The following is a 14,075-nucleotide window of genomic DNA, read 5'->3' as shown; positions in this document are numbered from 1 at the left end:
TGGAATTTTTAATGAATTTTAATGACTTTTTATGTCAGGTGTTTATAGCACAAACTAAGCATTTGTTACATAACCTCTTTCACTGATAGTAAAATATTTTATTTTTAATCCTGTGTTTTATTGTTGGTATTGGATCATTTTATAAGATTATTATAATAAAAAAAGAAAAAGCTAACTTAGTGTCTTTTCAAGATCTTTCCATTAACTTTGAGATTTTCAGAAAGATAATCTTAATTATATAGTTCTTACTAATACAAATGAGTTGATAGTATCACCTTAATATCCTACTATAGTACATTGGTGCTCTTTAAATGTATTACATTGTTGCTTTAAAATACTTCATCACCTAATTATGTAATTACATCTGTAGATTTATATTGGAACTTAGATTTTTCTTTCGAATTTTTGTCAATTGTAGAAATATCAATATGTAGATCTATTAATCGAAATAGAATAAATGCAATCATACCTTAGAGTATAAATCATGGTCAACAAACTTTTTCTGTAAAGGATTAGATAGTAAATATTTTAGTCTTTGCTGGCCATATGGCCTCTGTTGTTGCACAAAAGCAGCCATAGACAATATGTAAATGAATGATCCTGGCTGTTTTCAAATAAAACTTGACCTAAAACACTGAAATTTGAACTTCAGAAAATTTTCACACGTCACAAAATATTATTCTTCTTTTAACATTTTTCAACTATTTAAAAATGTAAAAGCTATTCTTAGCACATGGACTATACAAAAAAGAGGCTGGGGGCAGGTTTGGCATGTGGGACGTAATTTGCCAACCCCTGATATAGATATATGTGCTATATGTGAAGTATACATACTTCATGTATATGCATATTCACACATATAAATGCATCCCCATCATATGGAAAGTTGTTTTCAGATTTAGGAAAGATTCTAATTTTATTAACGGCGTCAAGATTCATTATCAGCTATACTTTATATACAAAAATATTGAGAACATTAGGAGTCCTATTGGGAGTGCTTAGGATAGCATCTAAAAGTGAATTTTTATTTTTTCATTTAAAATGTGTCAAGTTCCTATGATATATCAGGCCCTGTGCTAGGAAATGGGAGCCCACTGACCTATAGAACATGATACTGGCCATTAAGGGACCAAAAGTCTAGGAGAGGGAAAGAGACAAGAAAATAATGAATACTTAATGTGCTTAAGGTAGGTGAACTGTAGAGGGAGGGAATATGTGATTCTACATAGAGATTAAGAAAATACTTTAAAGAGAAGATTTGGGGATACCAACATCAGACATTCTGATCAGGTTTATGGTGTTTTCTCTATTTAAAATCTATATATCATAGAAAAGAATTTTTCAGAATATTTAATATATAGACAATTGACTCGCATGTGATAGATTTTTTTTTTCCTCAATGCTATATGTTTATGCGGTAGAGACTCCTACTATCATGGCTCTATACTTTTTAAATTTGCTTTTTAGAATGAGAGCCAAAAATTCATCAAATTATTTTAAGAAATTAACTACTTTATAGATGTCTAGGAATGAAAGATATTTGGTGCTCATTGGTTTTCGAGCGAATATATTGATTTAGACAAACATAAATCATAGGCTAATACCAAATATTAAAACCAACCCACAGGCAATACTTCTTGATCCCCTGCAGTTATAAATTGTATCCTTCCTGATCTAACTCCTCCTGAAATTCTTTGTAGAACCTAAAATGTCAGAAGTTGCTATGTGTAATTTTGTGGTTCAGAAAGGAATGCATTTGGAATTACATATATATATATATATATATATATATATATATATATGCTATTTTAAGTGGACATCAGTTTAAATGCAGATATTTGAAGATGAAATATAAAATGTAAATTACTTGGGTCACTTGTTCTTTCAAGGATTAAGCCTGATATTGCAACACATAAATATGAATGTTGTTGTTATAATAAAATAGACTTCTCCCTCCAAAATATACATTAATGTTGTACTTGAGTTCTAAAGATAATCTGAAGGGACAAGATTAAATTTGCTTTGAAACGTGTGTATGAGGATATGGGTGAAGGTTGGAATCTGAAGAGAGGAAATCAGTGATTATGTAGCCATAGCTGATACCCGAAAAATAATACAATTTTGATTTAGTCTGTAGATTATTTTAAAGATAAAAACTCAAATCAAATTACATCTATATATTAAAATTAATTTTACCTTTAAAAAAACTATTTGGTGCTATTAAAAACATCCAAATTACAAATGGATAACTAGTGGGGAGGCAGAGGGCAGACAATTCAAGTATTTCCTGAAGTAATGCTTATGTACAAAGTGCTATGTATAGTTTTTTCATTTTACTTTTACGGAAATAAACTTATTTTGAGCATGTAGAAGAATAAAACTGTAAAACTCATTAACCTAGGACATTAAAATTTGATTGCTGCTTTTGAAATCAAAACATTTGTAAGTTTAAATTTTCTTGAAAATGATGCTTTTATTTTTGAAAGTTACTGTTTGTTTCCTTTTTATAGTATGTAGTGATGTCGAACACTCCCCTGAAAATAAGTTAAAAGTCCTATTTAACTTGTTTTAATTTAAGAAAAATAAAATGCAGTTAGAAAAAAATACATTTGAACATGACAGTGAATATACACTGATAACCATTTGGAATGAGGATTTCTATAAGTTTTAGAAAATAGTAAAATGCATAAAGCTGATATATTTAAATTGCTGAACATATTTACAATAGTGCCTTGCACTTTTATTAAAAAAAAAAGTTTTCTGCTACTAAAAGTATATATCTAAATTATGGAAACAAAAGCAAGACAAAAGATAATTGAATACATTTTAAATATATTTGGACTTTTGGTGAAAATAACTTCCATTTTTTAAGTTTGACCTGTAATTATTATAATGTGTACTTTATTTTAGTTACCTGAATTATAAATATTAAGATACTTTTTTGTATTCTAACACCATTTAAATAAATCAACTAATTGTATAAAGAACATCCATGTCACTTTTCTACCTGAGTTTTCTGTTCCCGAAGGAAACAATTATTATTACCTAATACTTCTTTCTTTATAAAGTCAAACCAAAATAACTGTGCATCTTACTAAGAGCTCAAGAAATGTTTGTCGATGCTCACCTTATGGGGAAAAAAAGTTATTTTCTACAGCAGCATAATTAATTTTCCCTTTTCTCTTTTGTTCTACTCCTGCCTGCATATGAGAAGTAAATTTGCATTAATGTGTAGTTTTTTTACTCCAAATATTAGCATTCATTTGTTGAATTATTACTTTAAAATGCATGCATTTTAGTACACTGAACACATCTTGATATTTATGCCTCTCTTCATATACATTCCAGCGATACCTTTTCTCAGTAAAATGAATCGTCTTTGTCTGTCTTTGACTAAATGCAGATCTTTAAAATTTTAATGAGGGATGTTTCCAGTATAATTTATACAACCACAAACTTTTTCTTTCTCTTTTCTTCCTCCTCCTTTTGACCACCTGAAACTTTCAAATTGAGGAGATTATAATCAACATCAATACTACATTTTTTAAATCAAATCTCAAAGTTGGGATCCAAATGAACAAAACTCATCTTCATGTCTGGCTTGTAGAGCAATTTTGTTAGACACAGCTCCCATTCTGCTCCCCTCCTGCCAGTTCACAAGTGAAATACATATTACTATTAGTATTAATAAATGTATTTTACAAGTATTTTTTTTTATAGATTTAGACACATTTAAGTAGGAATTTAGCCACAATTAGAATTTGGAAGTTCTGAGAAACTTTCTCTTGTCTTAGTTTTGCTGAAGGCTTTGTCACAAATGTCAGAAGTAAAATGGGCACGTTTCCATCACAGAGAGCCTTTACACCCATCTAAATCACACTCTGGCTCATCTTCACACAGATTAAAGGAATTCTTGATGAGTTAGTGCTGCCTGTGAGGCAGTATGGTTTAGAGCCTGGATTCTGAGATTGTACCACCTGGTCTCAAATTCTAGCTCTTATTAGCTCTGTGACTATAGGCAAGTTATTTAACCACTTTGTGCTTCAGTTTCCTCATCTGAAAAGTGAGAATAATAATATCTCTCTCATATGTTTGTCATGAGGAGTAAATGAGTTAATATAAAGCACACCAAGAGCACCTGGAATGTATTAAGTACCTTTTAAGTGTGTGCTGTGATTATCAGCTTTCAAACTTGTTGCTTCTCATTGTCTTTTAAAATGTCATGAGGAAGAAATGAAAAACATGCTTTATAAGCCTATTCCCAGATTTTGCAGTTTTCATTATTAACAAAGTGTGCCTACTTATTCTGTCTAGAAAATAACCCAGTTCTTATCACTCTCTGAGCCTTTGTGAAGTTGCTGTCATGAGCATAAGCCATTTTCATAACTGGAGACAGCCTATTAGGATGGAGAGACCATGGATTTAGAGCTAAAGACCTGTGTTTGGATCTTAGCTCTGTCATCTCCTGCAATGGAACTTAGGCAAGCTCCTCAGCCCACTTAAACCTTAGGTTCCTCAGTATGAAGTGGGTATAGTGGTTCATATCATCAGGGTTATTTTAAGGTTTAGTTAAATGTAAATAGTCTAGCACACAGTAAGCTCTCCATAAAAATTATGTATTAGTAAACAATTTTGCAGTGGTAAATATAATTAGTGGTCAGCTATAACCATAATATGGACTCTATACAAATTACTACTAAAAAGTAGTAATCACGTGTCATTATTTATCACTATACAAATAATTAGACACTGCTTCTCGGAGTATCGTTGCTATCGAAAAATAGGTCAACCTTAAATTTCCCTTTTGCTAGGAGAAGTATTCCAAGTTTCTTTACATCTTCTTTCCAATCTTTACAGTTCTCTGAGTCTTCCAGCAAATTTTCATGACATTATTGAATGATGGATATTAAATTAACCCCAGAGCTCACTGAGGGAGGGTCCGGTCAATTATGTTCATGTGGAAAGAGAGCATAATCATTACTGCATGTTTCTCCACCACTTAATTGCTTTTCTAATAGAGTAACCTTGCTGACTTGCTTGGTTGGTGGTTAAGCTCTGACCCCACTATTCTTTTTGCATATTTGTTCATGGTTGGCCAGTCTTCAGCTTTCTCCTTTATTGTTTTCTGCTTGCTTTTAAGTTATTTAATTGTATCATTCCAAGAACATAAGAGGTGTTAAGTAGAAAATAATTTAGTTTATTCCCTTGCTGCTGTGATATATGTAGCAGAGCTTTGCCCACAAAGGGAAAATATGGTGTGACAAAATGAGTAGAGGCTTTTTCACTGCCCACCTCCCCCGATTCGTTGTATCTAATAATGACAATAATGTGTGCCAGACTACATCATTGCCAAGTGAGTTTGCCAAAATATACCACTTCAAAGCAGAAATAACTATGTTAAAGAGTTTAATAAATATTAGAGTTTTCTAAAGATATACATGTTGCTGTAGAAATCATCTGTTATTCTTTGCTTATCTCTATAATTCATTAAAATTTGTTATGCCATTAAAATGAAAAGCCCAACACCTTATATATAGCTCCTTAGTCTTTTTTGAAGAGCAGAAAATTTATTGAGTGCTTCATTTTTCACCCATCACATGAATACATCCATGGTTTCTGTATTTGAATATGCCTCCATTGTACTCTTATGCAATCATTTTTTATAAATGTCTTCTTAGGAAGAATTAACATATAAGCTAGTATATCTCTTTGTCATGATTTGGATTAAATGTGCTGAAGACTGATTCCTGATTCCTTTTTTCTGTCTTGGCTATAATATCAGAGTGTGCTTTAGGTGAGTTAAAAAATGCAAATATATGTACTGCTGTTTCAACTTTTTAAGGTTGACTGCCTTTAAAAGACAGATTCAAGAGAACTAGCTTAGCCAGAGGATTTTTAGATTAAATTCTCTACAAATGCATGTCCATTTAGAAGCTAAATTAACAAAACTCTCTTCATCGACTTCTCAAGTTTTCTCTTGCATGCCCATGGTAGCTAGAAAAACCACTAGTAGAACAGTCAGTCTTTGATATCAATTTAGAAATAAAACTCACATGTACTTATTCTTCTACGTAGTGTCTCTCCTTGCAGTCAAAACAGAGCCTTTGAACAGCAGTGAAACCACAACCACGACTGGAGATGGAGCGCTTGACACCTTTACTGGGTCAGGTAAAGCCTTAAGCTCGTGTGTTGTTCCATACACATCGGGGTATACGTAATTCTCCTAGTGAATAAGCAGCATAAACACAAGTTAGAACTTGAGTATTTATGAACTTAGCAATAAATTCACTCTTTTGAGAACTGATTGTCATTAAATTCACTCTTTTGAGAACTGATTGTCATAAAACTATGTAGTTTTAGAAATTATATTTCGAATCGTTTTTCTGGATTTTCAGTTGACGGCAAAACAATCTCCTGACTTTTTTTTTATTAGAAATAAGCAGAGCAGGCTTCCTTCATAATTATTGTATAGTTTTTAATTTAATAATTAGTTCATAATAGTGACTTTATTCCTTCAACTTGCCTATTTAAATGACATAAAAACTGCCTTCTCTCCAACATTTGAGATGTAAAACTATCCATTTGATTCCTTCTAAATAACCTTGTTTCCTCTCTGGGTTTAAAAAAATCCTCCTGTGTAAGCAGCTGAGTGACAAGTATTAAAGGTTAATGGGCTGCAGGAGAGCACATGCTGGTTACATTAGAGCCCAGCCTCTCAGAGCAAGCACTATTTTCATTCAGATGCTTCAAAGAGAACAATAGCGTGTCTTTAAACATCAGTCCTTCCTAAATATAAATACCTGATAACTCCCAGGTGGGCACAAAGGACATGCATTAAGTGTCTTAAAGATTTTTTTTATTTTTTATGTTACAATATTTTATTTGGTTTATTATCTGGTGAAAAGATTCTTTTTTTTTTTTTAAATGTAAGGAGGAATGTGGATAGCAAAAAAATGAATATTAAACCTAGAAAAGAAGTATTTGTGGTAATTAAATCTTGGTTCTGTTAGTCTACTTTATTTTACATTTATTCATGTTCTCATGTACAAGGACTTTGGGTGGGTAAACGTCATGTGAAAAGAGTTGAGGTATATCCTTGATTATAATGATATTCTAGCATATATTTGATTTTTATAGATACAAATGATCCTTTTTCATTAGTTCACATTGACTAGGAGCAGTTGCCATGTATTCACATAAAAATTAGTACTCCAAACAGAAAGAAAAAATAATTCATACACTCTGCATAGAGACTCATATACACTAATCTATATCCTTTCTAGCAATTCACTTGCCTTTCAGGAGATAATAGGTACCAACTAACTCTAGCATTTTTTATTACTCACCATAACCCTTCTAAAACTGTCTGAAAAGTAAATGTGTATAAACATATTTTAAGGGAAGAAATGGAATTATTAAATGCTGACATACTTAAATGGTATACCACAAGTTAATTGAAAGCTAAATGACAAAATTATGTAATGTTAGCTCCAGAAGGAATTTCAGAGGTCTCTGATCCATTTTATAGACAAGAACACTGAGACACTGACAAGTTTAAGATAGTTAAGTCCATATAGTCAAGGCTTCACAGGTGGTCACTGGTGTAGTATAGAAGCAGTGTTCTGATCAGTGCAGGAGTCTTTTCTATAATATCCCAAAATATAAAAATGGAGAAAGAAATAGCTGTGAACAATCATCTTCTCTGAAATTCACTCATATTTTCTTTACAAATAGTTTCCCAGTTTTCTTTTAAGAATTATCTAGGACTGTGCTGTCCAATAAAGTAGCCACTAACCATATGTGGCCATTTAAGTCTAATTTAATAAAAACTTGATACAAGAAAAAAAGAAATTATTTAGTCACACTAGTCACATTTCAAGTGTTTAGTAGCTGCATGTGGTTTGTTTTGTTATGTTTGTGTATGGCTTCCATATTGGTCAACTTAGGTATAGAACATTTTCAACATCATGGACCAAGTTCTTTTGGACAACAATGGTCTAGGACAGGAATTCTCAGTAACAGCACTCTTTAAATATTGGCTAATTTTTTATTGTGGAGTAGCTGTCCTTTGCACTGTGAGATGTTTAGCAGCATCCCTATCATCTCTCTCAAGATATTGAGCACCCTCTAGTTATGACAACCAAAAACATCTCTTAGATATTTTAAATATCTCCTGGCAAGCAAAATTCCTACTCGCCCCACCACTACATCCCACCTAACTGAGAGTCACAGGTATAAGGTGTCACAATAATAAAACAATAAAATTGTTTGACACCACACTCTGAAAATCTGATATTCTTTAAAATTTTGTTTTAATTAATTTTCAGGACATTTTGAAGACAAGCAGTTTTACTTACTTTTGTATGCAGAAATGATGTAGTATAATGAGCTGAATGCTTTGAGTAATGTCCCTTGATTAGTTAAATGACTCTGGGGAATGAAAAGAAGATCTCCCATGGTTTTCCAGAAATCATACTGGAGATTAGGCCACCCTGTGTAGGAACCATCTTTACTTTGATCAGCATAATCTCAACTCACTTTAGTCAACTTTTGTTGTTTTCATATGAGAATAAAATGTATAAATTTTAGTTCTAAGAAGCAAGTTTTATGTGAACATGCTAATTTTCCGAAGCAAAGGATTATATTCTATTTAGAAAATGGACATATAGACGTAAATATGAAATTTTAAAGGACGAGCCTTTATACTGTAATGGGTACATTATTCTAATGTTTAGGTTCATTCATCAGAGGGAAGAAGCATCCTATATATTCAGATTTGTGTTCACATATTTGGTTTATTTCTGAAATAATTTTGCTCTTTTGCTTATTTAATAAAAGCTGCTATAGTGAATGTTCTTTTTCATTATTTAATGTTTCTTTGAAAAAGCATCGTGTCTTACAATTTTGAGAATAACTGATTAGCATAGTCTTGTATGTTCCAAAGTGAAGTTTATAAATAAGAGACAAAAAATATGGAATTGAGCCTATTTAATTGTATTTAATTATATAAACAGAGTATTTATTATTGTGAATTAATGAATCAGTGAATTTCCTGTGGAATAACACTATTGCTATTATATAGTATACATTTAGTGCCCATGGTGTGGTAGAGGAGTCTGTTCTCATTGAGTTGATTTGAAACTTTTAAACATTCTTTAAGTCTTTAATAAATAAGTGGAAATTAATCGTTCATTGGTCTATGTATTTTTCACTAATATATTTAGTCAATTCACTTAAAATTTTGTTGCTGAAAATATTTAGAACATAACGACTCTAGTCACATTCAATAATTTTCTAAGTTAATTTATAATAATCTTGAAAACATACTTTCTGCACTATTGCTATGAAAACTATAATATACCTTCCATACTCGGAGCTTATAGGCCAAATAGCATTTTAAATACATTAAATTCTACATTTTTATGAAGCAATAGATCACAAGAGTACTTTATAGCATTTTGATATAGAAAAATCTCGTTTCATAAAATAGTTAGCAACCTAAACCTATTTGTCACTTATACAATTCCAAAAGTTTAGCTCCAGAATTATTATGAACAACTTAGAAAGGACATAGTACTTTGAAGTATAACTATGATTGATTAGACTAAACTAATTCCAGCACTGCATTGTGTACTACTTTAATCTTTTTGAAAAGTGAATGAACAGCAGATGGCCTAATAAAGACACTCTGTGTGCTTGCCCAGTATGGATTGGCTCTGAAGGGACTGCCTCAACACTTTAGAGTCTGTATATTTGCAATACATCTGTCTTAATCAAGGCAGATGGTTTAAGGAAAGAGAAACTTCCAAACTTTTGGATATATTCCAGTTGGGGGCTGCATGTTTGGGTAAAATATTAATAGGACCTGATTTTTACCTTTAATATTTTCTCAAAAAAACTACTATTTCTCTTAGTTTAGAATATATTTGTAAATATGCTTCCTGCTGCATTTTACTATTACGTTGTTTTAAATGTCACATTATCATCCATGCTTCCTCTGTATATTCCAATTATTATTATATTTTTAACTACTCATCTGATTGTTAAAAAGAAAGAAAATAGAAAATGATAGCATTTGACAATTTGAAAATGAAGGTTGGAATGTCATTTTTTCTTAATTTTTATTGTATTTCTATTAGAATATGGAGAAAGAACAATATATTGCCATCATATTTGGAATTTAAAACATAAAGTTTGTAAATTAAAAAAAATTATGTTTATATCATGAAAGGTTAATTACCTATAATCAAAGATATTTATTCATAGTGTATTAATACATGAGAGCATGCTACTTTACTGATTTGAGAAAATGAGCAAATGATGGAAGGGAATGATTTGCGAGAAGCAGTTCAGTTAGACTAAAATATTTAGGCATCTGTTTCTGTTTAGAAAACGAATTCATTACCTTTTTAGAAAATGAATGAATTTTTAGAAACATATCTTTAACATGGTAATTTCTTGAAATTGGTTTTGTATACTCTAATGAAATATATTTATGAAGCAACCTTTTTGCACTGTTTCTTGTGTCTTACAGTAATAACAAGTAGTGGCTACAGCCCCAGATCAGCACACCAGTATTCCACACAGCTCTACCCTTCCAAGTAAGTGGTCAGTAGATTCTTTCAGATTTGTTAGAATAAGTTTCCAGGATTATCTCTATTAATGTGTATTCACACAATATAACAACTTTAAATTGGGGTACATTTATGTATAAATGTGGTATAGATACTTGGAGAGATTAATTAGATACATATCCTATACATATCTAGAAACAGATACAGTTGTGTCTAGACCATTCTCTTAATTCTAGATATTTATATACCTTGAGGAGAGCATCAAGAGGAGAGCAGAATATACTGACTTTGTAGTAAAAATTCCAAAGTTCTGAATAGTTTAAAGAAAATGTAAAAAGATTATATTATATTTAAACATTAACACTTCATAATGTGTTCCATTGTTACTGTATTTTTATTGGATTTCAAGTCCTAATATATATTTTTAAGAATATGCTCTATTGCTTTTATAACTAATGTAGTCAACTTATTGAGGACAGGGGTAGAAATTTCAAGTTTAACTATATTGAGTGTATAACTCAATTTGGTTGCAATCAGCAAGGTGTGTCAAAAATTTGGATTCCTGATTCATACACATTTAAATGTTACTTTCAGCAGCAGCTAAAATATCTGTTCTTAAGTATAGGCGAGGGATTGGATATCCATTTGGGAATATTCTGTAAAATGTGACATGATGAAGGAAAAGACATTCCATATCTTTTCAGGAGGCAGCCTACCTTTTTTTTTTTTTTTTTCCTTTTCTAAGATTTTTAGTTATTAGTAGAGAATTCTTGGTAGGGCTGTTAATGACTTTTGTAGTCATTGCATTAAGTCATTAGGTCACTCACAGTGAACAGAGATATGCTCATGAACATATTAACTGGCCTGTGCTCTGTTTTCCTCATTAACATGTTAACTTGAATATAATTTGGATGTAAGTAAGAATTATAGACCTGGAAGAGACTTTAGATATAATACCTAAACCAAATTTCTCATTTTACCGGTATAGACTTGGGAGTTTAATTGCTTTGTCCAAGGTCACTAGACTGGTTTGTAGCAGAGCCTAGGCCCCTGACATTCAGACTCGTGTCCCTTCCTATGTTGTTAAAATTGTATTGTGGATAAAGAAGAGGATTACTTCCTGGCAATTATAAGGTTTCACTGAATCTAAGCTGTCTGAACTAATATGCAGTCTTTGTTGCCACAGTAATGCTATTTTTCTGATATTTAGGCCCTATCCACACATTCTTTCTACACCAGCAGCTCAAACAATGTCTGCCTATGCAGGCCAGACTCAGTATTCGGGAATGCAGCAGCCAGCCGTCTACACAGCCTACTCACAGACAGGACAGCCCTACAGCCTGCCCACTTACGGTATTTCACGTCTTCTCTCTTCTTCTTTGGTTATAAGCAGGTAATCCTGCTGGCTAGTAGTTGTATTTTCTAAGTTTTACAACTCAGAATTAAGATCATTGAATGGTTGGCACATGCATTTTCCAAACAGATTTGGGTGTGATGTTGCCAGGCATCAAGACAGAGAGTGGACTTCCGCAAACTCAATCTCCCTTACAGAGCGGGTGCCTCAGTTACAGCCCAGGGTTCTCCACCCCACAGCCAGGCCAGACACCGTATTCTTACCAGATGCCAGGTAAGTAGCCACAAAGGAGACATGTTATGAGAATGAATTTGAATGAGATTCCATGGCTTCAGACTAGGACTATATAGTCATGGAGACAGTTTTAAATTTTACCTCTGCTCACACAGTTTCATCAGAAAAGGCAAATAACTAGAAAGAAACATGATGAAAAAAAGTCAAATAGACATCAAGAAACATGACCCATATCAAATTTAAATACTTAAGTGTGAGTTACATAAGACTGGCAGCAAACTTGGTCTAAGCAAAGCAACCTACAAGCCAGTCGCCATGCCAGCAGTCACATTTGGCATATACTTAAGTGATTTCAAAAATTCATGACAAAAATCAGTATTTTCTTATTAATATTCCTTAAGTACATAATCCTGTTTGATTCTATTTAAAATCAAATTAGCACTTTTCTAAGTCTCATTTATCACTGAATGTTCATTCCTAAAATACCTCTCCCCTATTGATACTATATATCTTAATAAGAATATGTATATAATTTGTACTACCTCTCAAATCCTCCATATATGATCATTGAAAAAAAAAATTTCCCTCTTATTTTTGACTCCAATTAAAAATTATTTTTAATCCTCATGTAGTAGTTGCAGAAAAAATTTAGTGACATAGTAGAAACATTAAAAGCTGTTTCCTATCTGTCGTTTTGCCTATATCATTAGTCATAAATTTGGGGCTATATTAACATATTTGAACCAACTGGTATTTACATGTGAATCAATTGACTAAAAGGAAATAATTATTAAGACCTTTTTTAGCTGAAACGACAAGTCCCTTTTTACCTAGACTATAGATAGAAGCGTATTTGCATACGTGCTACAGCCATAATGAGCCACGTGGCTTCAGTTAGCGGTGTAAGAGGCCGTAGAGATGTTTTCATGTATTCCCCCAAATACGTTCTTTTTCATATTAGGTATTCCAGATCAGGTGACTTTGAGTTGATTACATAATTCTATTGCTATTCAAAACCTATTGATAAAATAAGCAGCTGCCTTAATAGTCTTTCATTTTACTCCTTAACAAGTACATTCCAGAAAAACGTATTTAAAAAAATCATCTGCAAATTGATAATTCACTTGTTTTGGCCCTAATTTAAAATAATCATTAAATAAATTTCTGACCTTACAGTAAATTTTAGCAGGCCCTCAAACTGTAAATTATTACAGTATAAACCCTATTGAGTTTGAGCCCTAGTTTCTAGCTTTTTGTTCTAAGGAAAGGTCAAGGGAATGAAAAGACGGAGCTGCAAGCCTCAAGTCTAAATGGGTTTTCTGTGTTTCTTTCTTAAGCTACCCCTGTCCAAATGCTTAACTCAGGTAATTATTGTATGCAGAAAGCAATTGACATGACCATTTGAAAGTTCCAGTAGTCTAGAAGTTCCGGAAGTCTAGAATTAGTCTGTCTCTGTGATGTTTTATTCCTTGAGTGCTTCTGCACTTCTAGACCCTTAACCCTTTGACGTAGCTGCAGCCCTTGTTAAGACTCTTCTCACTTGTTCTTGTTTAGCTCAACAGACTTTTCTATTGGAAAAATCTTGCCTATCGTTACAAGAGGTTTAGAGTTAAGCACATTTTCTTGTAAATCTCTCAACTTCAAATTTCACTATCTTAAGAACTAAATTAAAAATGTCTCTCTCACTAAATTCTGCAAAGTGAAATATTTTTATTCTTTTATAAGAAATACTTTTAAACTCAATTTGTTTTTTACCTCTAGGTTCTAGTTTTGCGCCATCATCTACTATTTATGCAAATAATTCGGTTTCCAATTCAACGAATTTCAGTGGTTCACAACAGGTATAGTAATTTTTTTTTATTTATGCTTTTTATATATATATATATATATTCAGATTTTTGAAGAATGGTTTC

At 32.0% G+C, this 14,075-nt stretch overlaps 1 protein-coding gene across 4 annotated transcripts in view; it reads left to right on the top strand.

Annotated features, from left to right (window-relative positions):
• EYA4 (EYA transcriptional coactivator and phosphatase 4) overlaps positions 1-14,075 on the top strand; it is a 124,597-nt gene that overhangs the window by 67,168 nt on the left and 43,354 nt on the right. For 3 of the 4 annotated variants that reach the window (XM_039879036.1, XM_039879038.1, XM_039879037.1), the window contains exons 4-8: positions 6,076-6,168; positions 10,535-10,601; positions 11,785-11,927; positions 12,058-12,201; positions 13,924-14,003. In XM_039879036.1, coding sequence (XP_039734970.1) covers positions 6,076-6,168; positions 10,535-10,601; positions 11,785-11,927; positions 12,058-12,201; positions 13,924-14,003 — 527 coding nt within the window. The remainder of the gene's footprint in view (positions 1-6,075; positions 6,169-10,534; positions 10,602-11,784; positions 11,928-12,057; positions 12,202-13,923; positions 14,004-14,075) is intronic. The other variant, XM_039879039.1, reaches the window with a different exon arrangement.

The sequence above is a fragment of the Pteropus medius genome, unplaced genomic scaffold (genome assembly GCF_902729225.1).
Source record: "Pteropus medius unplaced genomic scaffold, Ma_sr-lr_union100, whole genome shotgun sequence".
Classification (NCBI taxonomy): domain Eukaryota; kingdom Metazoa; phylum Chordata; class Mammalia; order Chiroptera; family Pteropodidae; genus Pteropus; species Pteropus medius.
The sequence above is the reverse complement of the archived record's forward strand: the minus strand, read 5'-3'. Positions and strand labels throughout refer to the sequence as shown.